This window comes from Zootermopsis nevadensis, unplaced genomic scaffold, assembly GCF_977971745.1.
Source record: "Zootermopsis nevadensis isolate Lab colony 2312 unplaced genomic scaffold, Znev_1.0 Znev_ptg000010l, whole genome shotgun sequence".
NCBI classification, from domain to species: domain Eukaryota; kingdom Metazoa; phylum Arthropoda; class Insecta; order Blattodea; family Termopsidae; genus Zootermopsis; species Zootermopsis nevadensis.
In genome coordinates this window covers 35,468-60,411 of record NW_028259142.1, presented here as the reverse complement: position 1 = coordinate 60,411, position 24,944 = coordinate 35,468, and the positions used below count along the sequence as shown (strand labels likewise).

Genomic DNA, 24,944 nt, shown 5'->3' with positions numbered 1-24,944 from the left:
CATATCAAGTGCTTCAATATTTCAAGCAGCTGGTATCATTCTCAGTCTGTTCTTTGAAACGGAAAAAGTTTCTAGTGAATATGTGCGCTCATATTATTTTACTTAATTACCAGAAGGGTGTGCTTTCTGCTGTATTGTAGTGGCAGGAGTGGGAACATCATTTCCACATGAACGTCGCAGAACGTAATTAAAAATGGAGGGGGTCCTTGATGCAGGCAGTAGGCGCATGATGTGTACGTCTTCATGTGCACATTTCAGGACAGTCCATTTTGTTTAAAAATTGGGTACTATTTATTTTAGATTGTGTGATATTGCATCTATAACAGCATGGATAGGTTGGTAAGCTCCAGGTTGGGGGAAATATCTCTTAATATGAGAGTTTAAAGAAGTAACTTAAAAATTTAAATGTTTGAGAATTCTACATTTAAACAGAATACCTACTGCTGTTACATGACACCTGATTTATATTTTATAAAGGACGAGTATTGTTATTTTCAGCTTAATTCCTGTGTCAATCAGTAAACATTGGGTGAGATATAATTTTCAACAAAACCCCTTTCCTCCAATCCATTTCTTGGAATATTAAATTGTGTAAATTTCATGTTGAAAAAGAGAAGTTTGGAAACAAGATTGTTTTCCGTCTCTCTTGAACGTAAGGATATTCCTTTAAAAGAACACGAGTGGCAGGACAATATGTTGCTTTTATGTCTGGATTTTGAGGAATGTGTGACATTTTCTTTCTCTTTCTTCCCTTTTTTTACCCCGTGATGAACTTTGCTGATTTGATAATCTCCGCTGTCTGCGTGTGCACGAAGTGCAATGAAGTTTAAGGCCTGTTAGGACAGGTTGCACTAGTTTTCTGTCCAATTCGATGAGAAACAAGATAGTGACAAAATCGTACTTTGGAGTAGGAGGGAGAATATTGCACATATTTTTCTACAATTGCATCCAAATAACTAATGAATTTGAAGTAAAGTTCTGTCTACTGCATGTTTATTCCTAGTCATGTAGTCTGCAATAAGTTTTCTCGCTCTTAGAAGGCCCAGCCGAACAATTGCTTCTGTTTCTGTACAGTGGCTTTATAACCGTTTGATAATTTTGCATATGAAAGTGAAGGCGAACAAAATAGAAATTGTACGCTGTTTGATTTTGCATCAATCCGTGCTTGTCTAAGTTGACCATCTTTAGTACATGGTGTAGCTAATGAAATGGCACATCAAAAGTTTGTCAAATTCTTACCAATTTGGAAATGCGGTCTGAAGAGGTTACTGATAAATTACTGTTTTATGGATTGAATATGTTTTCGTTTATTGATGATATAAAACTGAAGAAACCAAACTGCCTAGGGACCAGTAGACAGTAATGAAGGGTACATGAAATTACCATTCATAAGACTTGTCTTGTGAAATGGACTGAAGTGCAAGTGTGGAATGTGTAACACAGCGTACGCTCACAGGCTATTTTAGTAGGATTTGAGGTTTTCACAGCAGTGAGCGCAGAGTTGGCTGTATTTTGGGTTGTAGCGTTGGTAAACTTTTACCAGACTACGTGATGCTACAACCCAGGTAGTTTTGTTTGTTTCCTGTGTCAGGATGATACAGTACTTTGTGTACAGATCAATAACTTGGCTGCTTGTACATAGACGTCGCTTATAATTATGAAATAGGCAGGTGAAATGAGTGATCAGTATCTCTAAACTGCATGGTTGTTTTTTAATTTTATTATTCAGTATCAGGAGACAGAAAACTTGGCAATGTGTAGTGACCCATTCTGGTGTTCAAATTACTGGTCTGAATATACAGTAATTTATAATTTGACTGCTGTTTATTGGCTGATGCCTAAACCATAACACGGCACAGATATATTATTATATATTGGGGAGTGGCGGCCCGTCCATCAGAGCTGCAGCACCCCCTATAATTTTTCAAAAATTGAAAAAATTATGTTTGTGTTTATATAATTTGTAACACTTTGTTTCCTCTGTATCATTATTTTAATATTGCCCCTTACGTTGTCATTATCCACTAATCGGCTGAACTGATAATAAGTCCGCGGGCGAGGTTTGCGATGCAGAAGGGGATATCATCCGGCTGCAAGGATTTCAGTGCGGCTAGCCGGTCAAAAGCATCGAGCGGGGTGGTTGGTGGAGTGAGGGGCAGTTCACTGGTACAGTGCTGATCAGGGCTGCAAGGTTTGCACATAACGGAGCTGCAGTCCCCGCAGCCAGCTTATAGTAAACGCGCTTGCCCGATACCACGTCTTTTAGACTGGTTTCTGTATCACAAACTGTTCGTGGTTATTGTTAATGAAGGTTCAATAATTCTGTGTGCTGACTATTTTTTGTTCTGAAAATGTGAAGTGTCGAAAGCTGAGAGGAAAGGACAAATCTGCAAGTAGATTGAAGGGTAATATTAAAATTAATGTTGAAGGAATGTGAGGGTTTGGACTGGATTAATCTGGCTCAGGATATGCTCAAATGGATGTTTTGAACATAGTAACGATCTTTCGGGCTTCATGAAAGACAGGGAATTTATGCCTAGATCCTTCGATTCAGGCGCATATACTAAAATTTTACTAATATTTTTCCTGTTTCCAACATGAAACAAATTGCCACCTACGTCATCATCTGATTCTCATTTAAGATAGTTGAAACACTTGAAAAATTAAAGTGTCTCTGCGAAAAAAAAAAGCTTAATATCATGGTCTTCGTCCTTAAACCACTGTGAAACTTCACAAACACGAAACAACATAAACCTAACCTTATTTCAACAACAGCTGATTTCAAGTCGTAAAAACGGAGTGAAGGTGCGGAGTAGCAGGAACGGTGATGGTGCTGCTCCCACTCCGCGTGGTAATCCCTGCAACCACGCAATATGGCGTCCCCCATCAGGGGAGAGCGATGGAACGCGAAGACGGCTCTGGCCTTTAGGAATGTCTGTCATTCTGAATGAGCCACACGTCACGAGAAAGGCGTCAGGAAAGGCGCAGGCGACCCGAAGCTGCCGTACCCCGTCGTGATGGAATCGTGACACTTTGAGGGTAGAAGGGGCGGGATGTCCTGCGGTAGATTGCGGCCCCTCTGGGTGCAGTCGCCTTCGGGGTCCACGGGGTTGGCTTGGGGTAGGAGTGCCACCGGGCGGGACCTCTTCTCCACGAGTACGAAACACACAGTGGAAACGAACTACAACAGGAAACAAAAGCTTCTTATGTCCTAAGAGCTGGCCAGTGGCCCCTGTCGTGAGCCACACTAATCCACTCCACGCTTAAGCAATCTATTTCTTTAAGATGCATTTTAATAATATCTTCGCCAAGGTACCACAACCGGTCTTGGCCCTTTGAACTTTTAGACTAAAATACTCTCACCTCTTCTGCGCATGCTGCCTGTCCTTCCCATCACATTTACTCACCACTAGGATGTGCGTGGTGACAGGAAACAGCGTCCCACTCCTGAACCCCACTGTGTCGTATAGCACCCCCCCAACTGAAGGCCCCACGAACGCCCCGAGCGAGAAGAAGGAGGTCCACAGCCCCGACACCATCCCGTACGTTGTCATGTCATCGGGGAACCCCTTCGCCCTGAAGGAAAAACGGTAGGCACAATTGGGGCACCCTGTTTTCGGGGAATAGAAATTTGGAGGCCGGGTTGGGGGTTGGATATGGGGTTTACATCCCCATCCCGGAAAGAAGTAACTGTACAGAAACCTAAAGGAGGCCAAGGTCTTTAGTAGTAGCAGCAGCAGGACCATGTTTTCTAAATTCATACTTACACAGAGGATCTGATGACGTCAATGAAGCAAGGCACCAGGATGCAGGCCGTGCCGATGCCGTGGACAACGAGTCCAAGAACACACATCGACAGGGTGCTGCAAAGAGGGAGGACACATGACCGATAATTTCCTCAAACAGCGTTAACCACTTCTTTTGTTTTAGTGAAGTCTTGTTTTCTTTGAGGTACGAACTGAATTCTTAAGACGACCTTCGGGCTTCAAAGGGTTAAGCATATCTTTAGCGAGAATTGTGTTTGGGTTTACCAGCTCTGAATAAATCAGGGAAGTCAGTGAGGCTTACAGACTTACAATTAAATTGATTAGGTTTATCGGTTGGCAATTTTTTGTCCACCAGTACATTAGCTTATTCGTTAGTGAGACAGACAGACAATAAGTTATTCAACAAATCATTGGCCTCTCCACTTGCTGTTCAGTCTGACAGAGCGGTTTTTAGAAAATTCTGCTCACTTTGGGAGGGGCAGCCCCGGTAGAGGGCCCACCAGGACGTAGCTGGTCACTATGCACGCACTGCCGGCCACCATCACCTTCTTGGTGTACACATTGAGGTCACAGAGGCGTCCCACGAGGGGCGCAGACACCGCGTACAGCGTCCCACTGATCACGAACATCACCCCCGTCATCAGTGGCGTTAGCTGGAACTGAAACAAACGATCGCCACTGACTTCCTCGTAGTGCCTCCTTTCCTCTTCTTCGTGAGAAATGACCTAAGACTCATACTCGAGGCGTTCAGATGGTCCACACATTCCCTGTCTTTTATGCTCACCGCCCTTATGCCCGCTACATGACCTCAAAATATCATCCTCCTGCTAACCTTACGAACACAAGACTTCCGCAATATCTTTTATTCGTAGGATTTGATGTTTTCTCGGCGGTGAGTCTGATGGCTGTGTTCTGGGCTGTTGCGCTTTGTGGTCTGATAGAAATTTACCGACGTTTCAGAGGTCCTTGTTGCCTCCATCATCAGGGCGATGATTTTTGAAAATAAGATGCTCAGGAAGATAATTGAACGTCTGAAGAATTAAATATGTGGGAAATTTAGGGTATTACATAACGAGAGTCTGCGTGAATTGTACAGGTCACCTAGTAGGGTGAGGATAGAGAAGTCTAGGAGACCTCGATGGGCTGGGCATGCAGCATGGTAAGGGGGGAGGTGCACACAGAATTTTGGTGGGAAATCTTTATGGTAAACAACCACTGGCCAGACTAAGAAGGAGATGGGAGAATTATATCAAGATGGATCTCAGGGAGGTGGGCTGTGAGGTTAAATGGATGAAGTTGGCTCAGGATCGTGTTCGGTGGCGGGCTTTGGTGTTGAACCTGCGGGTTTTGCGCCAGTAAATTAGTGTTAGCCCACCAGATATTAATTCGCTTGAAGTGAAACACGTCGTGGAATTAAAATATCATTTGAGTTTTATATGTTATTACCAATGTAATTTGTGTGATAATTGTATGTTAATCCAACTTTGTCAGGTAAATGGTATGACATTCCCCCCTCAGGTCACATGATTTGTTTGGTTGTGTGAAGTAAGCTTACATTTAACCTGCCATCTATACAATCGAGTATTAAACTCATGAAGTCGAGCGGATTTTCGAGCGTTAGAACGTTTGAGTGTCGTGCTTATTTCTAATTACAGTTATGAAATTGTTGGTAGTACATTGCAGTGTATGAGTAATGTAAGTTCGCATCTAAATGTTTTTGTTATATGTGAGAGACTTTTTCTACTTTACAACTGTTAAGGAAGTTATCTTCACCTGGGTAATGGAGACCTTATACAGGCAAGTTTTCCGTTGTGTTACTTTAGATTTAATTACTTTTCATTTCGCTCATTCCATTTATTTGCCTTGTAAAATAAAAATTACGGCTATTTTTAATTATCGAGCACATATAAACAACAAGTGAACTGAACTATGTTTTAGATATCAGAATAACTCTCAGGGCAAAGTGAATGGGTTGCTGTATTTGTTCCAAATTTGTTATACTACTTTTGTATCACTGTTAAATAATTTAAAATCATTTGTGTCTCAAATAGGTAGACTTTGGAGTTAGTAATGAAAGATCTGATATGTCATTAATCCGTTTTGGCATTCAGTGGGAATGTTCCATAGAAATTCAGTTTCCTTAGCTAGTTTAATGACAATTTCTGAACCAAGTTTATGTTCCTTCTGATATGAACAAATAATTTATAACCAATATCCATAATTGAGAATGAGTTATACAAATATTTACAAACCCACATTAATATGTGGCTTGAGTTGGAGTTAAGAGTGTTTACATGCCATTGATCCTTCTTTGGGCCTAATGAAAAGATGTAGAACATTTCATGATACAAGTACAGAACTTACTTCACGTGCAGGTATGGATACTTTTGTATTATGATTTAAAGTTTTAATTGTAGGTGTATGGTTATTGAGAAACTTGATACCTGTATAATATACTTCTTTCTGATATTTAGTGAGGTTAGTTTTTGGCATGTGAAGGTCACATTTACATTTTGTGGTTAAATTGTGCACATCTGTGTTTCTTTGTAATTTGCCCATATTTGCTACCACAAATGATGCAAAGGAGAGTACATATTCTCCTGAAAGTGGTAGTGTATTAAATTTCCAAAATAATTTTCAACAAAACACTGCTTTTAACAAGTGCCATTATTCTAATTAACTGGTGCAACTGTTCTCATGTCAAGGCATGCAGAGCTTAGTTTGGTAATTGTATGTTCAATGTGTTTTTTCCAATTTAAGTTATTGTCAGTCTGTAAGCCAAAGAATTTGTTTGCTTCAACTTCATCAATTTATTTATTGTCAAAGCCTATATTTAAACTACGACATGTTTCATTCTTAGTAGCAAATTTTATGTTGTTTATTTTATCAAACTTTAGTGCCTTAAACCATTTGTTTGGTTTGGCAAAGACATCATTCATGATATTTTGAAGACGGCACAATTCGGGATACCTGTTTCATCGGCAAAGAGAATAGGTTTGGGTTGACAGATTTATAGTTGCAGCCAAATCATTGATATATATGAAGCACTGAACCTTGTGGCACTCCATGATTTACAGTGTCGCATTCTGAGTGGGTATTATGATTGGTATGGGAGGATTTAATTTCTGCTTTCTGCCTTCTGTTATTTAGGTAAGATTTAAACCACTGTCCTGGTACACCTCAAATTCAATAAAATATAAGTTTCATCAGTAATAATTCATGGTTCACAAAATAAAATGCTTTGGTAAGATCTCAACATTATTAAGGGCATAAAAATGTTATCAATGGCAGAGTTACAGCTGTTTTGAATTATCGTGGGCTAATACCAAATCACTGGGTCCTGCACGTTGATTGCAGCTCGTTTTGAAAACGCTGGTGGGATAATGAGATAGGAGTTATCAAAATAGGTTTTGAGCATGCGTACTGAATAAATGTCTGAAGCGAGCGCAGAGTGGCATCCATACCTTTCTGAGGTGAGGCTCGAGCGTTGCCGAGTAGAAACCCAAGCTGATAGCTGTCGCAGCTATGCAGAATGAATCGAGTACCACGTCGGGAATTTTAAACATAGCTAACAGCTTTACTGTAACAAAAGAAAGGATTTGGTAATTGTGCAATCTTGCAAAACTGAGATATGTCCAATTGCAAATGCACAGGAAAAGAATTAGAGACATTTTGAGGAGAAACTGAAAGAGGATTTTGAGGCTAGTACAGGCATTAGTTTTTCTAATCTGTGTATCATATTTAGCCTTGTTTTCTGAAAGAAAATGGTTAACTAGTAAGACAGTTGTATTATATTCTTTTATATTAGCACAGGAAGGGGATTCATAATTACTTAGTAGCATCGTTGTTTGAAGTTTGCATTGGGTGATAGTTAAACGTTAGAACCCATTAATATTTATTTTAAAAATTAATAATTTAACTGGTGAATTAAAATTGTAATTTATATAAGGAAGACTTGTATATTATAAAAAATTTTGTCACAAGGAAGAAAGGGTTTTAGTAGCATAATGAACTATTCTCAGCCAAAGCACAGATTTAAGAGATGCTTATTAATAATTGCTACTAAAATTACAAAGATGCTCCAGAATAGAATACATTTCTCCATGTTGTTCCTTTCATGTTAAAATAACATGCTTATGGATTTATTTAGAATCTAGCGTAGACAGTTCGTGAGAGCCAGTTATAATAGGAACTTACCTTCTGGTCGCAGCTGACCCGGTTCGTTTCCCAAAGGGGGCAGGGTGAAGTATATGAATATAGCGACGAGCATGAGGAATGTACCCATGACTACAAACGGCAGGATGTAGCCGCCAAGCTAGGGAAACAGAGAGCAGACGTTTGGTTCGACAAGAGTCAGCCACTGCAAGTCATAGCAGACCCATTCTCTTCAAGATACTTTTTAATGCAAACATGGTGGGAAACAAATTCCCTGCTCGTCCAGTCTGTGGGTATTTGAATTACTATTTGAGCAGTCTTGACTCGTGATAGATGTTACTTCCTAGCACCACTAGTAGACGCAGATGAACATATTTTATACTTACCGAAAACAGGATTCCACCAATCATAGGCCCGACAATGTAGCCCAGGCCATAGAAGACTTCGAGGGCTGCCTGTAGGGAAGAGTGCGACTCATGAGTTTTGTTAAACTCTTCTCCCATCGCCACTTCTAATCAGCTTTGTTGGCATAACTTAAGGCCATTTACATTCTCAAATGCAGATTCATTGTTAACACAGTCTTCAGTTAGGAACTCTATTCCGTGATTGGCTAAGAATTACTACAGTGATAAGATATAGGAGGATGAGATGGATGCAGAATGTGGTTTGCGTGGGGCGGAGGGACACACAATTTAAATTGGAAAGCCTGACAAAGGCATAAATGGGAGAATAATGTTCAAATTTATCTTGAGGAAATAGGGTTTGGTGTGTGGATTGGATCCATGTAACTCGGGTGGCTTCTTGTGAGGATAGTAATGGAATCTCCAGGTTTCATAAAGGACGGGACATTTCCTGACTAGCAAAATAACTATCAGCTTCTCAAAAAGGACTCTGCTCCATGGAGTTATTGCTGCAGACGTCATGCAAAGAGGGATTGAGATGTAGACAGGAGAATAGTGGGAAGTTGTGGTTGGGGATCAACTTTGAAGACGTGAACTGCATTAGTGAGTGCCTGCATCATCACGGCATATCTACCCCGATGATGGAGGCAGTCAGTGTCTGAAACGTTGAGGGGAAGGCTTCAAAAATTGCATGTCTAGGCAAAGTGAACCATCGCTGACAGAGTGTGAAGTGACTCACGAATGTAGTGGCGACGGAATCGGGAAACACGGATGCTGTGATTGCAAAGGCCGCAGTGGTGGCTGCTGAGGCCCCTAGAGCCTCGACGATGCGGATGGTAAACGACAGAGCGATGAAGTCCACGTGCTTTGGGACCAGGTCCAGCAGCCTGGAACAGAAATGGGCGTTGCGTAAAGTGAGATCATACGAAGAAGACAAATCACGTGGTGCCACGCGATGAACGTCCTGAAACTGAGAGACGCGAAGCCCGAAGAGCATTTCTGTTGCCGTTTTGTGTTGTACTGTGCAGAAAGCCGTAAGTCAACATAAAATCGAGTTCTGCTCAGTCCTTATGTTTGTCGCGTCTATTCGTTTGCGAGAAATTAGTTTTCCAAGCATGCATCATGACAGCTGCTGCTGGCGTCTTGGATGGCAGTGGTTTGGCTACTAGATGCCTCGTGTTTACAGTTTATTAAAATGGACCAGCTCGTTTACAAGTTTTTGAGTCAGTGATTCAGCTGCTGAGGTTGTACAGAGCAGAATGAGTTAATAACGCGATTGATATTGGGTAAGGATTTCGAAGGACGCGGTCGTGGCACTTGTTTTCAGACACCGCCCCAAAATACGGAAATCTTCTGTTAAATGTGTGGTATCCCGGTCGAGATTCGAACTAGATTTCTCCCGAACGTTACGGCTAAAACGTATTGGAATTATTATGTAGGGGATAAACATGTGTTCACTCTTCGTAAAGTCACTGAATATCTCGCAGGTCAACAGGCTTTGTCTAAAAGAACTTTGGCCCTCAGCTCGTCCGCCGTGCGTTCATGTAGGAGTGAAAAGTTAGTAGTCGTTACGCATTTCTTACGGACGTTTTAAATGTTTCACATTTGGTGGTCTGAAATGTTTGCTTGCATGCACTGGGTATACTAAATATACGTAAATTAAATGTATTGGGTGTCTTCGTAAAACCAAGTTTCTTACCCGAAGAGAATAGAACATGTTGACGCGATGAAAATTCCAGAGTTCAGCATAAACTTTGGCCCAATGTAGCTCAGCTGCAAAGAAACCAAATTAGTTTCAAACTGCTGTTCACATTTAATCCTTTAAAGCACAATGATCTACATATACCACCTGTTTTAACGTCCAATAACTTCACTTTGCCTCATGATTGTGGCTGTAAAAACAGCGAATATTTATTCAAAGAGTATTTTCCAATCGATCTCTGCAATGGTGAAGAGTTGTGTTTCCTTTGCGGTACGGACTGAACTATTAAATACTGTCTAGACGAACCCAGCTTAAATTGGCTGAGAACTTTGCTCTAAATTCTGTATATGGATTTCTATTTTAGATTGTTTCGGGCTCTTACAAATTAATAAACGAGGTTAAGAATATGTGCAGCGTATTCAATATAATTTAATTGGCTCACGCAAAATTTATTCTTTGAAAATAATTCTTTATGCGGAGAAAGTGCACTAGTTCATAACACAAAATATGAATTTCATTAGTGGTTACAAAATTATTGTGAAACATTTTTCCTTCTAAAAATGTGTGTTGCAGAATTGTATTTGTTATCATTGAACATTTAAAAATCAAGACACCTCGTGATATGACCGGGAATGTTGTCAGACGTGAGCCAAAGTTAATGTTAATGAAGAATCTGTGAAAATTTAATTTTCGTATTTCGAGCCTTTTTCAGAAAGTCGATAAAATTTTCTGAAAATTGAAGATAAAATTCGGACTATCACTTGTACGAAATTTTATATCGAAATGCGTTACTTGGCCTGGAAGATACAAGTGCGAGGCAGTAAGAGTCTGCTTAATGAAAAGATCTGTTGTCGAGCTAATTACTTTCCTTCGGCCAAGGACCTCTGAGGTCCTTTGCGAACTGTTAACGAGTCAGATCAAAAAAGTAACGAGATACTCTTGAAAGAACTTTGACAAGCACTTTCATGTTCGGCCAAAATTTGTGTAAATATACACTTTCGCAGACAATATCGTAGTGTGGCAGCACTGCCAGTTTCTTAATTCTAACATAATATTTTCGTAGTTCGTTAATGATCTGTCATCGGAGCCTCGTGCTTCAGCTGGCGTTTAGCCGTGACCGTCGCGTGCTAAAACAGCGTGACACGCTTTTCCGTGGCGCTGGGGTCACGCCCATCTCAGAAGTTCAAGACGATACAAAATTTGATGAAAATCCGTGAACTTGTTTGGTGACACAAGCATATTTTTTGCTCATGAATAATTAAAACTGGCCACAGATGCTCCGAATAAATTCCAAGGTCATCTGCCGAGAGTAAATGAAGTTCGAATTTGTTATCAGCGAGCACATTAAAACTGAACCCGAACTGTTCATGTCATTCGACACGTCGTAACTTTTCAGAGAGTTCAAAAACCGCTGGTCATTGACACTGCGACTTGGTGTGACTTACGTATTTCCCCAGAATTGGGCTGCTGAGGAAGGAGACCAGTTCGAATATTCCAAACACAAGGCCGTACTCGCTGGCCGACACCCCCTTGCGTTCAGCCTGAAACAGAAACAACGCGCGTCATGCGAAGGAAGCTATCGGAAAGGAGTCGGTTTCTGGGTTATCCCTAGCAAATTGACGGCAACAGGAAAGGCAAGTACCCACCCCTTCTGATTCCCTCCGACCTTTTGATGGCGTGTTCTAGAGCAAAATTAAAAAAAAAATCATTGGAGATAAAGCATCCCCCTATTTCAGTCCATTGTGCACTGGGAATGGATCCGACAGAACTCTACCAGATACCCCATCCATACACATCTTAATTAACCTAACAAGTTTCTTTGGTATTCGAAACTCAATCAAAATGCCACAGAGCACCTCCTCGAAGTCCACAAGTAGTTGGTGTACTCCCAATTTTTCTCTAATGTCAGTCGAATGCGAAAGTCGATTTATTACAGCGGAATTCACATTGATCGTCCCCGACAGCTTCGTTCATAAATGGCGTTCACCGTGTCACGAGAATATTCGATAAAATGTCCCCTGTTTTATGGACAGGGACAAAACTCGATTCTTTCCGCTGTTGTGGCAGACTTTAAGCTACAAGCTGTCTCCTACCGCCTGCATGAATTGAGTCGGTGCCCGGAGATTTATAACAACGTCTTAATTTCCCAAGGGCAATCTCAGCTTCATTAAGGCTCGGTTGGAACGGACAGACGGACATCGCGTCGCAAGAATTTGTACTGACGGGCATCAAGAAAGTTTCTTCTTCTGTTCTTGCGTCAAGGCTTAAAATGTGCAAAGTGGTTGCTGCCACTTACCTCGGCGGGGTAGAAGGGCGCCTGCAGGGAGATGCAGATGGCGCATCCGAAGTGTACGCTGCCGATGACAGACAGCACGACCCACTGGTCCCTGGTAAAGCGCCCGGTCGTCCGTTTGACAGTCATCGTGTGCGGCTGCAGGAGCCTCGTCTGCCGGCTTCCTATATACTGCTGCAGGTGTCCACGTGCCTTGAGCTTATGTGGCCCGCCAGGCGCCGTCACTAGACTGGCACATGTTAAGGGGCAGAAGGATGTTTCATGAGATTCGAAGCCTTCGTGGCTGCGGGATCCACTGAAACCTTGGCAACTGCTTGCAACTCGAAAGACCACAGACAGTTATTTGAACAGCAAGAAAATATTTTGCGTCGCTTAGTTGCCGCTGTTTTGAAATTCCTTTAAGAGAGCTTTTCTGAAGTGCAAACAATTAACGAAGTTGTTTCATAAGTGCCGTCGCACTTGTTAACGGAAACCGGTTATGCTTGAATCGGTCAAAGCGGTCGGAACGTGAAGCTGACCGCTCCCCTGTCTTTCGTGACAACGTCGAGGAACGCACGGGGTTAAAACCGGAGACTCTGAGAACACGAACACTCTTATCAGTTGTGATAAGCCCACAGGGAATTTCAAAGGCTATGATATTGTGCAGTGAGAGATTTTTGGGCACCCCTTTCCGCGGGCCACATGCCAACTCTGTTTGTTTCTTGGGGTCCCGACCTCTGACAGTTCATTTGCTTCAGAAAATTACAGCGTCCACACGCCCGAAATAAAGTTAATCCAATGCCGCGTCTGACAAGAGTAACAGACGCATTGAAGATTTCCGTCTTCTGGGTTGTTGCGCTGTGTAGTCTGGCAGATGCTATTCATCACCCTGATGACGGAGGCAGTATGACCTCCGAAACGTTGGTAAACATCGACCAGACTACACAGCGCAACAACCCAGAAGACAGAAATCTTCATATTTTTAATCGCCCTGATGATGGAGGCAGTATGACCTCCGAAACGTTGGTAAACATCTACCAGACAACATAGCGCAACAACCCAGAAGACAGAAATCTTCATATTTTTAATCGCCCTGATGATGGGGGCAGTATGACCTCCGAAACGTTGGTAAACATCGACCAGACTACACAGCGCAACAACCCAGAAGACAGAAATCTTCATATTTTTAATCGCCCTGATGATGGAGGCAGTATGACCTCCGAAACGTTGGTAAACATCAACCAGACTACACAGCGCAACAACCCAGAAGACAGAAATCTTCATACTCATCGCTGTGAAAACCTCAAATCTTACAACAGACGCATTATTTATTTATATATCATTCGTAAGTATTTGGACCGGTGTATCGAGATTAATCCGAAGTGTAATTAGGATAGGAAATAAATTAGCAGCTGTCTTTATAACACGTAATGCAGCACAGATATTGGCCTTGAAGTTATTTATTTTTATTAACTTTTATTGAGAGTTCATTTGGAAGACCTAGGCATAGATGGAAGGATAATATTTAAACGGATCATAATGACATGGATTGTAAGAATAAGATCCAGTATTGGGCTCTTGTTCATTATAGCTCCGAGTCCGTTCCTTGTTTTGGAGGTGGGAATAAGTGAAAATTGTGTCGACGAGCAGCTGATGTGACGTCCGGCGTCGCACGCACGAAGAAACTCGTGAATAAACAGCCCGAATTTAATTAAATGTAATGCCGAACTGTTGAAGTTTCAGAAATTTTAACAAACGCGCACGATCGTTCTATTGTTTTTTGGTTTCGTTTCATATGCAATAAAATCTTCTGGGGCGACTGTGACGTCACATTCACTGATGATTACGGAGACAGTGGCTTCGACGCGGCTCGTCGCCCGAAAAAGATTTTATTCAAGTCGGATATTATTATTTCGGATACTCGGAAAAGAAGGCGCATTTATGGATTTGTGGTCACTTCCATAAACACTCACTACAGTACCAAATTCCGACTGATAACAATTCGTATTTGCCCAGTTCCTCGTTTGCATACACCTCAATTATGCGATCACGTGGCAGCTGATTACCTGCCAGATGTTACAAGAATCACGTGCCTTAAAGCCGTCTTGCCGGCCGTTGCCTCAGGAGGGGATACGCACAGAAACGATAAGTGTTACGTCATATTGACCCCAGGACCTCGGAAGAAACCGATCTGTCGTATTTACATTGCAGATTGCAGGCTGAAGGACTAGTTTCGTCACCAGGAAGCCGCTGTGCATTGCATGTGCTTGATAAAGCCCCAGTCCGACTTTGGTTCGTCCACGGAATATTTTAGATGTTTGTCTTCCGACTCACGGGCGTCTTAACCGAACACTAGAAGAAAACTGAGTCGAAGTCAGCGGAAATTTGAAAATATTAAGGCACGAGTCCTGTACACCTGTTTAAGCGCTGTTAAAGTCGCGCCCTTGTTCAGTGGAGGAGAGACCTTTCGACGTTTCATAAGCTGATGCTCATCTGAAACGTCGGCCAGTATCTACCAGATTATTGTCACCGTCGTGTTCGCAATAGTTCGTCCCTGACACCCGTCTTGGAGGCAACCCACGGCCTAACCTATCGTAGCTGTAAAATTCGGAAGGAGCTGAGAATGAACAGTGAAAATTAAGACTTTGTTAAAGTATTTGGCGGCACATTTTAATAATATTTCAGAGGCTCAAACGAGGGAACTGTCTGCAGCGAGCGTGTTCATATTTGGTCTTACACATTGCAGTGATAAAGTAAGTTCCTGACAGGTTAAACTTACCAGAGCGCAGATCGCAGACTGTGGAGACGCGGAGCAGAGACGACCTATCCCAGTGGAGTTCCGAGCGATGTCTAACGGAGGCTTTTGGTGCGCGTCTGATATAAATGTCGAGGTGATGGACGTCATTCTGGTCCACGAAAGACGTCTCTATAATTTGTACATCTTCTGAGTTATCTGTGTTTGCTGAGCGACTATCAGCCTGAAGGACTCTGCTCCATGTTATTCGTTTGTAGAAGGAAATGGGGAAATCAGGAAGAAGGAGAAGAAGAATACTGTTATGATGACGATGGGACAGTCCTTTGTGCCGAAACTTTCCCCAACAGATGCTCTGGACAGGACGTTCTTTGTATCCCTCCCCTTAAAAGAAAGGCCCAGCCTCCCTGATTTATCTGTTCTATAAATGGATTTCCCCATGCGTACTGCATGTTCCACCCATCTCCCAGTCCACTCTACAACGCTTCTCTGTTATGCATCCAGTTCGTATTCTGAAGCCACGGGTTCGATCGCTTCCGTCAAGAAATCTCGTTCTGCGGTTGATACAGCGTTGTCAGATGACCTCTGACTCAGTGCTGACGTCATGCCGGTCGTTTACACTTCTGCGACGAACGTCATGCTTAGGGGTGAATAAAGTACCGCTCGCCGCCAAGTTCAGATATTAGGAAAATTAAGTTTTTCATGCATTTAGGGATCTGAAGTTTTCACGGCGGTCCTCTTGAGTTGTTGGCAGATTACACGTCTTCAGGGATAGAATTGTTATAAATCTGCGTTTGAAGTGTACACAATCAGTAGTAATTTGATGAAATACATGGCCTAGTTACATTGCCACATTGGGAAGTTGGAGAGCGTGATTTTGATGAAGTGAAGACATCGAAGTAAACACACGCGTGTGGCTGATGAGACGTCTGGAAAAGAAGGCGGCAAAAATGTTTATGACGACAGTAATTGCAGTAAACTAGTCTTCACAGTGTTCATGAACCTTTTTTTTCAGAATTGTCACCACCTGTAGATTAAGATCGGGGAGTGATGTGGTTGGTTGGAACCAAGTATAGAAAATATTGGTTTGACTTATTTGGCTGGATTCTTTTTCGACTCAAGTGCTTTGAACACGTGGTTTTGGTTAAAGATTGTTCACCTGGAGTTGGTATGATGTCTGTTTGGACCACCTTTGCTGCTCCCTCATAAATATATTTTTGCATAACCCCCTCCTCCTCTCATCTAAGGCTCCCATATCCACCCACTTCGACCCTCTGTAATTTTTTTAGAGGGCAGAAATCAGTACAAAACCAAACCCGTTTCTGCCCTCGTCTAATTTCTACAACTTAATACTACTGTAAGTATCCCCGGGTCTCGAACTGCCTGCCGACGTCGTCCTCCGCAGTCTCGTACGTTGCTCTTCGGCTACGAGGCGTGGGCGTGTGGTGTATTCTGATTCTGGTTCGATCACTTATGCCCTTCTCCCGCTCAATACGTAGTTTATTGGGTTCGCTACTAGAATTCGCTGTGGTCAAGTTTGCAGATAGAGAAAGCAAGTCCGAAGTTGGTTAGATTTGTTGCGTGAATCTAGTCTTTGAAGCCTTCGAGGTGTATGACTGGCCGTATGTAGTTTATGTGTAGCGAGTTGTTAGTGTTTCGCCTTGGGAGATGTTTGCGTGCTAAATGTATTTGAGTTCATAATGGCAAATATTCAGTCTTAAAATGCCATAATGCAAGAATCATTGCCGTATGTTTCTGTGTGCGAAAAGTGATCTTGGTGGGCTGTTATTAGGTTACGGAATAAAAGCCTGGAAATTATGGGGTGTTCTCGTTTGTCGGTTGAGGTTATGTGTCGATGATTGTCGAGGAATGATTAAATGAACGCCACGAGGCATTGCTAAGTGACATTTATATACTCAGAAGTGTTTATTATTTGCGGGTTTGGTACCTTGTACAGTTACTTGAAGAATTTCAATATGTTCGCCTTGGAACGTGAATTATGCTTGTTTAGCAATGCTGGATGTGTGGTGTGCCCCGAGAACAAAAGTACATATTCAATCAACAGCGTCATAAGAATGCTGTTTGGGTGGGGAAACTTGATAGTTAAAAGTGAATGCATTTTGTCTTTCTGGGAATAGCTGAGAGAAGAAGCTTAATTGATCCTTGGGATTGTACTGAGTGGAAAGCTGTCTGTCACCTGACCAGCCTACTGCTTGTCAGGAAATCAGTGGAGTATGTTCAGTACACTTGTCAGGCTCACTTAATATTGCAACAGGAAATTGGCTGTGATCTCGAAGTGCACTCCTGTCTGCTACGGATTTATCTGTCCCAACTTGACGTGCATTGTGTAAGTACATGAGCAATATGATGTATTAGATGTGCTTGTCATGTGATAGAGTTAAGTCTGTCCAAGAATATGTATCACTGTTTATCATTACAGTGCCGTTTGTAAAATTGAACAGCTCTTTATCAGTTGAGAGATTTTTTCTAACACCAAATTGTGCACCTGCAAGGACGTTGTTTGAGATTGAGTTTATACATGTCTTTTTAATTTTTTTTAGATAATGCCGTTGGTAATGAAACTGGTCTGTAAGTAGACACCTGGCAATGTAGGTAAAGATCTTGTTTATGTTTACAAGATGTTTTGATATCTGCATTGTAACAAGTTTCACAGTTTGAAGGACAGTATTATGGTGTGGTATGGAGTACTGGCAGACCTAATAATATAAGGTTGCTTCACTGTCTTAACCTAAAATAGACCCATGACAAAATTTGTCTTCTCAAAATGGAATGTGAATTTATTTGCTTTACATGAGGTGTAGGGGCCGTCAAAGACATGGATTTCTGTAATTGGTTGGTGTCATGATGGCAACCAGTGATACTAGTATCAACAGTGAGGAGAGTAGACTTACTTAGACTGAAAATGAATTTCTTGTAGATTATTGATGGGAATGAGGGTAGGTAGAGGACCAACTTTTTTTTTAATTTTATCATCTTGTTGCTTTGTAAGTTCTTTGTACTTTTTTTCCATCAGAGAGATTGTTAAATATGATGTTATTTCATGAATCTGTTTCATTTTCAGAGGTTATATAGCATCAGATAGAATGAGAGGATAATGAATGGGTATGAATTTGGAAAGGGGCAGTAATATTAATTTTCATGTTACTATGCTGGAAGTTCTTTGGAGGGACTGAGGAGAACTCTGATTAGCCTGAGAAGGATAGTCAGAAACTGGACTGAGATGCAACCTGATATCCCCATTAATATGGTTTAGATCGTTGCACTACACAGGCCATCAGAGTGTGAGGGTATGAAGAAAATGATGACTGTCACTGGTTTACAGGCTCGGTTCAGCAAGCCGGTTATCCCTGGGCAGACACTACAGACTGACATGTGGCAACAGGGTAACCGTATCCACTTTCAGACCAAGGTGAAAGAGACGGGGAGCGTGGTGATATCTGGCGCATATGTCGATCTCACCGAGGCATCCGTCCCGCAGCACAAGGTACGTTTTTGTGGCTGACTGATGGGCCAAGATCATCTTTGATGATGGTTGTTCTGCTGGTGAGAAATTTCGTTGCTGCTGGCCTTTCACCACGTTCACATAATTCTGCCCTTATGCTCTGTCATGAGCTGGTTGAGTCCTATCTATCTCTTCACATCATATTTCTCTAAGGTGCATTTTAGTAATGTCTGTGTGTGTGTAGATCTCCCAAGTACTGTCTTCCTTTCAGCTTTTCCATTGAAATTTTTGTGTCAAATTTCATGTCTACGCAGTGGAAATAAAAAGTCACACATATTGCAGGTTCCTCACAGAAAAATGCAATTTGATTATGCAGTACACTGCTACTAAACAAGACGAAGCATTTGAGCTGTGTTGTTTGCATGTAAAGCTTACTTAATATAAATGTACATTTTGATGTAAATTCTGTAATTGTGTGTTGGAGAATGTTTAATTTAGTGTGGGTTTAATGAGCCAAATATAAGATTTAATTCTGGATTTTTAGTAAAATGATAAGACAGCTCTGATGGGCAGGGCATACAGCATGCATGAGCAAGATATGAAATGAGTACAGAATTTTGTGTGGAAAACCTGAGGGAAGAGATGGCTTCAGAGACCAACTCATAGATTGGAGTGTAATATTAAAATGGATCTTTAAAATACTGGGTGTTAGGTTGTGGATTGTGTTCAAGTGGTTCAAGATAAGTCCATGAGGCAGGCCTGAGCTGTGTGGTGTTTGTTCCTACAGATTGCAAGTTGTGTTTATAATCGATATAAAGTGTAACTGATATTCTGTTATCTTGTGATAACCTGCATTGTTCAGCCTAGCAATTTCTTACTCTCAGTGACAAGGTTATGTTTCCTTTTTGTTAAGATCCCAAACATTACAGCATTGCTAGTATCACATCTTCAGTAAGATCCATTTTAACCCTTTAAAGCTGAGTTGTAACTGTATGTACCACCTGCTGTAACAATCATTATCTCTGCATTTTGCCCACAGAATATATAATATGGGTTTTATATTGATCTCAGAATAAACAGTAATTTATTTCTCTAAGCAGCATTAACTAGTTTAGTGTTGTCCTGGAGACATGTTGTGTTTTCTTTGAGGTAACAATGGATTGATAGAATATTATGCACCTTCACTGTGGCTGAAGGGGTTAATTATTTTCTTTAATTTTCTAGTTGGTCTTCAGAGTTGTCACTATCTCAGAGGTTACTCAAAAGCTCTATGGAATTTCTTTGTTTTCTCTTTCCTAGTTACATTTCCAGTTTATGGTAAATATCTGCAAATCAATTTCTCAGGATATTTGCATCTTCAGTGGGCAAAGTGAGGAACAAACTTCACGATTTGTACAGTTCACTTAGTGCTTTGTGAATAGTGAACTGTGGGAGACAAAGAGAAGTTGTCACATGAATACATTGTTTCACTACACTTGTTTATGTAAAATGTCATTAGGTCAGAAATTGGCTTAGACTTGGAAAAAAATTTTGGCATGAAGCTGGGGGTGGAGCCGAGTCATGATAGGGCCATTTGTGTGTGTTTTGACTAGCTGAGTCACTGTCAAGGAGGCAGGAAAGACTTTGCACTTTGTATAGTTCATTTAGCCTACATGTAAGGTTGTCTTGATAACATGTACAGTACAGTAGCTGTGTTCAAGGTCATGGAAGAAACAAGTGAGTAGCTCTGATGTATGCTGGTTGCATCAGTCAGTCACTATGCCTGCTGTGATGAGGTCCACTAAGGTGAGGGAAGTGAAAACTGGAATTTGTAGTTCAGAGGCACATCTCATGTCCTGACATAGAATGCAAATATGAACATGGTTTTGCATTTGTTTTTAAGCTAAAAATATAGTATTCATAAATATTTAACAAGTTCAGGAAGTACTCATTATTGATTACAGAGTGTGTAACCATCGAAACTACTCTCAGTAATGCTAAAGATCAAGTTACATCATATCCATATTTTTCCACTTTTGTATGGTTGTAAAATATGGTTTCTTTCTTTGTGTGAAGAACCTAAATTGTGTTTGAAAACAACCAAATATTATTTGGGATCGTGAAGGATCAAATAAGTGGATTCTTAGGATAGTGAACTAAAGGACTAAATGTGTTGTTCATAAGATGAAAACACATAATGTATGCATAGTTTGGTGGGAATCCTGTTAAAAAAATTGGACATATGTAAGACTGAGAATTTAAGGGGAGGATAATATTAAGCTGGATCTTAGACATGTGCGCGTGTGTCTATCTATATATATATATATATATATATATATATATATATATATATATATATATATAATTTGGAAGAAAAGTGAGAATCACAAGACCTTCCCAGAACTTTGTGTAGTTTTTTCAGCAGTTGTATTGTTCTCCAGGGCAGTGAAGTCTATGGAGGGGGCAGAGGATAACCTTGGTAACATACAGGAACTGCTGAAGAATGCGGTGTTCTTGCGACAGCAGATTAAGTACGAAGAAGCTCGCAGGTGAGTGTTATTGTGAATGTTGTGGACGTGATTTCTGTGGTCTGTCTGTGCCTTCTCTCAGGGTTCTTCCCATTTTATTCATATGTGAACTGAATGTAAGATGAGCAAATGTGTTTCAGTTGGAAAAGAATGTACTATAGCAAGTACAGAATGCTAAATTTGTGGGTTACCTGTGTTTTAGAATACATGAAGGAAATGGGGTTTGGGGAATTTGGGACACAAACTTGTTTTATAGCAACAGGAAGGAAGTCTGTCACTAGTGTAAATCCCCCATAAATAAATATATCCTATGCGTAAGGAAGAAATGATCTGAATTGTTGTGTAGTACATGGACAAAACTATTCTGTGCAAATCCTCGTTTGGGAAGGAGTGATTCTACCAGTAAATTATAGCAGTGTGGTGTTAGCACTCCTGTTTCTCAAATGAATTACGTCCTATGCACAAGTCTCAGCAGGGGATTTGCTGTCCTGACTGAAGAGGTTTTTTTTTGTCAGTTTCCTCAGATCTTCCAGTTGAATCTGATCATAGTGTATCAGAATATGCCAGTTGATCCAGTGGTTTTTGAATGACTTATAAAGCAGTCTTATTAATTAAGTACGCTGCATGTGTATGTCCATCTAGCCTGATTCAGTTACACAGCAGTTGACTGGTTTTTGTGAAATTTGGTGTGAATATCTACCATTTCAGTTCTCTTGATCTTCTGTTCATTTTAACTTTGTCATCTGCCATTACTGAATTGAGTTTTGAGGTTCTTATGATAGTGAATATGGAGGTGGCTGTCTTGCAGGTTGTTGCACCATTTAATGTAAAAATCAGTTTGTGCAACGTCGCAGGCAACCATCTTTGTAATGAGTTGTTTTGTAGGACACTAAATTAATTTTATTGCTCTGTGGATCACTGTTTCATTCACAGTAGTGTAGAATACCGGTCAGACAGTGTGTTAGTGATTTTTCACCTTGCTGTGATTCTTCATGTGTGTTAGAATTGTGTTTTGTTCTTGTGTGCTGATCCAAGAACATTTGGATTGGCATGCGCATATGCGCAACGCATGTGATTTATGTTGCATGTCTTGTCTGTGTAGGCTCCCCCACTAATTCTGTGAGATGCCAGGTAATTGCTGCTTCCTGCTGTTTATTATGTTGGTAGTATATTATGGTAAGCAGTCACTACATGATCATGATGAAATTGGGGATATCACATGGCCTTAGAATTGTTACTGTGTAGGAGAAAGAGTGCATGGTCACATGGACATAATGTTTCATTGATACAGAGGACACTACAGAACAAGGGAACTGTGGTCCTATAAGTGGGAAATATTAACCTGTCAGTGTGGGCTGTGTCGAATGGACGTCTTTGCACGGTGTGATAGGTGCCATGTATGTTTCCAACATCAGAGTGAAAGAAATGACTATATTTATTCAATTGTGAGGTGATACTGAACTGTGCAATATCGTTATACTAAGAGACAGTATATTTAAGACATTTATTTCCTCTATTAGGTTGAAGGCCAGTTCATGCTTCATTGTTCAAAGTTCCTGCTTTTGGAAAAGTTCTTAATTACAGATAATAATGGCTACTTATTTCACCTGCTGTTTTGTGTGGGTGTTAAACTTGGTGTCTTGCACTGATGTCTGTGATGAGCAGAATACATGTAACTAAGAGAAACATACAGGCAGCGAGAGAAAATTACATAATGAGGAGCTTCATGAATTGTGCTGTTTTTTTGGGAAAGTGTTCAAATCAAGAAACCAGTGGGTGGTTGGTGTTGCCCAAGGAATGTAGTGGCACTTCAGTATTAGCAGTGGATAGTTATATAATCAATATTGTTTGTGCATGTTTTTTTCCCTTCAAATTAGCCATTTAATTACTATGTATTTGCATCGCTGTTTGTTTAATTTTGTTCAGATTACAATTTCATGTCTTGGATCCTCCATTCACAATAATCCTAATCCCACTTAGTATTAAGTAATTTGTACGGTTGAAATATAATTATTAAATAGCCTACGAATCAATTAGTCAGTTCATTCACCCTTTTAGCCACTTGATCTCTTAATCACAGTCAGGCGGCTAAGCAACCAGTGGATCAATCAACTGCTCATTCTGTTCAAAGATATTTGTTCGTACAGGAACAAGAAGGAGTCATACTAAATTAAGGGTTTGGTGCAGTCTTTACTGTATGATCTACTATTAGCTTCTCAAGGACTCTGCTTCATGAAAATTTTATTTACAATCACAAAATCATGTTTAGATCTTCAAGGACACTGGTTGACCACAGTTTGTTGGGAACAATACTGGTGATTCATGGTTAGGATCATTTTGGTTATATTTTGAGGATAAAATTCATATTTTGGGTATGAAATTCTTACTTGAAACTACATTTCTCGGGCATTTACAGTGAATCCTTCATTTAGTTCAGATGCCAAAAGTGGTGTTCTGAAAGTGCAAAGTTAAGAGCTTTCATTAAAGATTTCGGTGAGGAATATTTTAGTTCTGATGGAACAATTCTGTTCTGTAAACTTTGTGAAGTTAATGTTACAGCTGGTAAGGGATTTAATGTGCAACAACATTGTGATATGGCAAAACAAAAATAAATTGAGCAAGCAGTAGGCAGGTCAGGTTTCTGTTGCAATATGAAGTGAGCCTGCCAAGTGTACTGAACATACTCCACTGATTTCCTGGCAAGCAGTAGGCTGGTCAGGTGACAGACAGCTTTTCCCCGAGTAAAATCCCAAGGATCAATTAAGCTTCTTCTCTCAGCTATTCCCAGAAAGACAAAATGCATTCACTTTTAACTAACACAAATGCAAAAATAAACAGCATTCTGATGACGCAGTTGATTGAACATGTACTTTTGTTCTTGGGGAGGGGGGCACACCACACACACTTCTGAGTATATAAATGTCACTTATCAATGCCGTAAACGCCTCATGGCGTTTATTTATTTGATTCCTCGGGAATCATCGACACAAAACCTCAACCGTTAAACGAGAACACCCTATCATTCCGTAACCTGATGACAGCCCACCTAGATCGCTGTTCGCACACATAAACTTACAGCACCTCCAAGACTCCGAAGACTAGATTCACGCAACAAATTTTACCAACTCTCTCTCTATCTATCTCTGCGCGAACTTGACCACAGCGAATTCTAGTAGCGAACCCAATGAACTACGTGTTGAGCGGGAAAGAGCAGGATATATCAGGAAGATCCAGAATCGTAATCTTGTAGGAGCCTGGTAGCCGAATGGATAGCGTGCTGGCGTGCGGAGGACGACATCGGCGGTTCGAGACCCAGCGGATTCTTACAGTAGTATTAATTCTTACTTAAGTATTAAGTATTAAGTTCTAAATATAAAACGAGGGCAGGACTCAGGACTCAAAACGATTTCTGAGTTCTGATTTCTGCCCTCTAAAAAATAATTGTGGGTTAACGGGAGGGTGGGGCGCCTAATATGATAGAATGAGGGGGGTTATGCACAAATATATAAAAGGGGGCTCAGTTGGGGGTATACCAACAACATACAGACATCAAAGCTGAATGACTTGATATCTGAACAGGAAACCTGATGGGACAATGAATGAAGTGTGTAATTACCTGACCTATAGGATGTACTTTAAATGTTGTGATTGTAAGTGTGAGATGATATGTTGACAGAAGTAAATGCAGTTTGGGATTGACATTATTGCTGTTTCCAGTTGGTATCGTTTGTAGGCGTGGGTGGAGACTATTTGTGAAGTGATTTTGGTTTTTGTTATGTAGTGCTGTGACCTGCCGGGGTATTTTCTGTGCTTGTGGTGTGTTAAGCAAGGATAAAGGTTTTAAAACTTGTAAACTTGTAAGTTTGGCGTGTGGTGTTTGTTATGAATTTGGATTTGCATGCAAAAATCTCATGCCCAGTAGATG

The 24,944-nt window shown here is 40.9% G+C and overlaps 1 protein-coding gene across 3 annotated transcripts; it reads right to left on the bottom strand.

Annotated features, from left to right (window-relative positions):
• Nucleotides 1-1,693: 1,693 nt before the first annotated feature.
• Nucleotides 1,694-16,816, bottom strand: LOC110834847 (MFS-type transporter SLC18B1). 3 transcript variants are annotated; one of them, XM_087346089.1, is made up of 13 exons: nucleotides 16,209-16,816; nucleotides 15,077-15,978; nucleotides 12,322-12,547; nucleotides 11,471-11,566; nucleotides 10,023-10,096; nucleotides 9,063-9,210; nucleotides 8,309-8,377; nucleotides 7,965-8,082; nucleotides 7,232-7,347; nucleotides 4,236-4,426; nucleotides 3,768-3,863; nucleotides 3,408-3,576; nucleotides 1,694-3,181 (listed from the first exon to the last, which is right to left on the bottom strand). In XM_087346089.1, the coding sequence occupies exons 3-13, from the start codon at nucleotides 12,445-12,447 to the stop codon at nucleotides 2,960-2,962; spliced, it is 1,425 nt and encodes a 474-aa protein (XP_087202215.1). In that variant the 5' UTR covers nucleotides 12,448-12,547; nucleotides 15,077-15,978; nucleotides 16,209-16,816; the 3' UTR covers nucleotides 1,694-2,959. The 3 variants fall into 3 exon arrangements, with proteins under 3 accessions (XP_087202215.1, XP_021930118.1, XP_087202216.1); XM_022074426.2 differs by having other exon boundaries at nucleotides 15,077-16,552; XM_087346090.1 differs by lacking the exon at nucleotides 3,408-3,576 and having other exon boundaries at nucleotides 15,077-16,552.
• Nucleotides 16,817-24,944: the final 8,128 nt, after the last annotated feature.

What these genes read in the sequence shown, in the direction of transcription:
- LOC110834847 (XM_087346089.1), bottom strand. Translation starts at nt 12,447, where the DNA reads ATGACTGTCAAACGGACGACCGGGCGCTTTACCAGGGACCAGTGGGTC. An exon ending in TCGAGCCTCACCTCAGAAAG is followed by an intron (nt 4,427 to 7,231) that starts GTATGGATGCCA and finishes CGTTTGTTTCAG; the next exon opens with TTCCAGCTAACGCCACTGAT. An exon ending in CCGGGGCTGCCCCTCCCAAA is followed by an intron (nt 3,864 to 4,235) that starts GTGAGCAGAATT and finishes CCCTCTTTGCAG; the next exon opens with CACCCTGTCGATGTGTGTTC.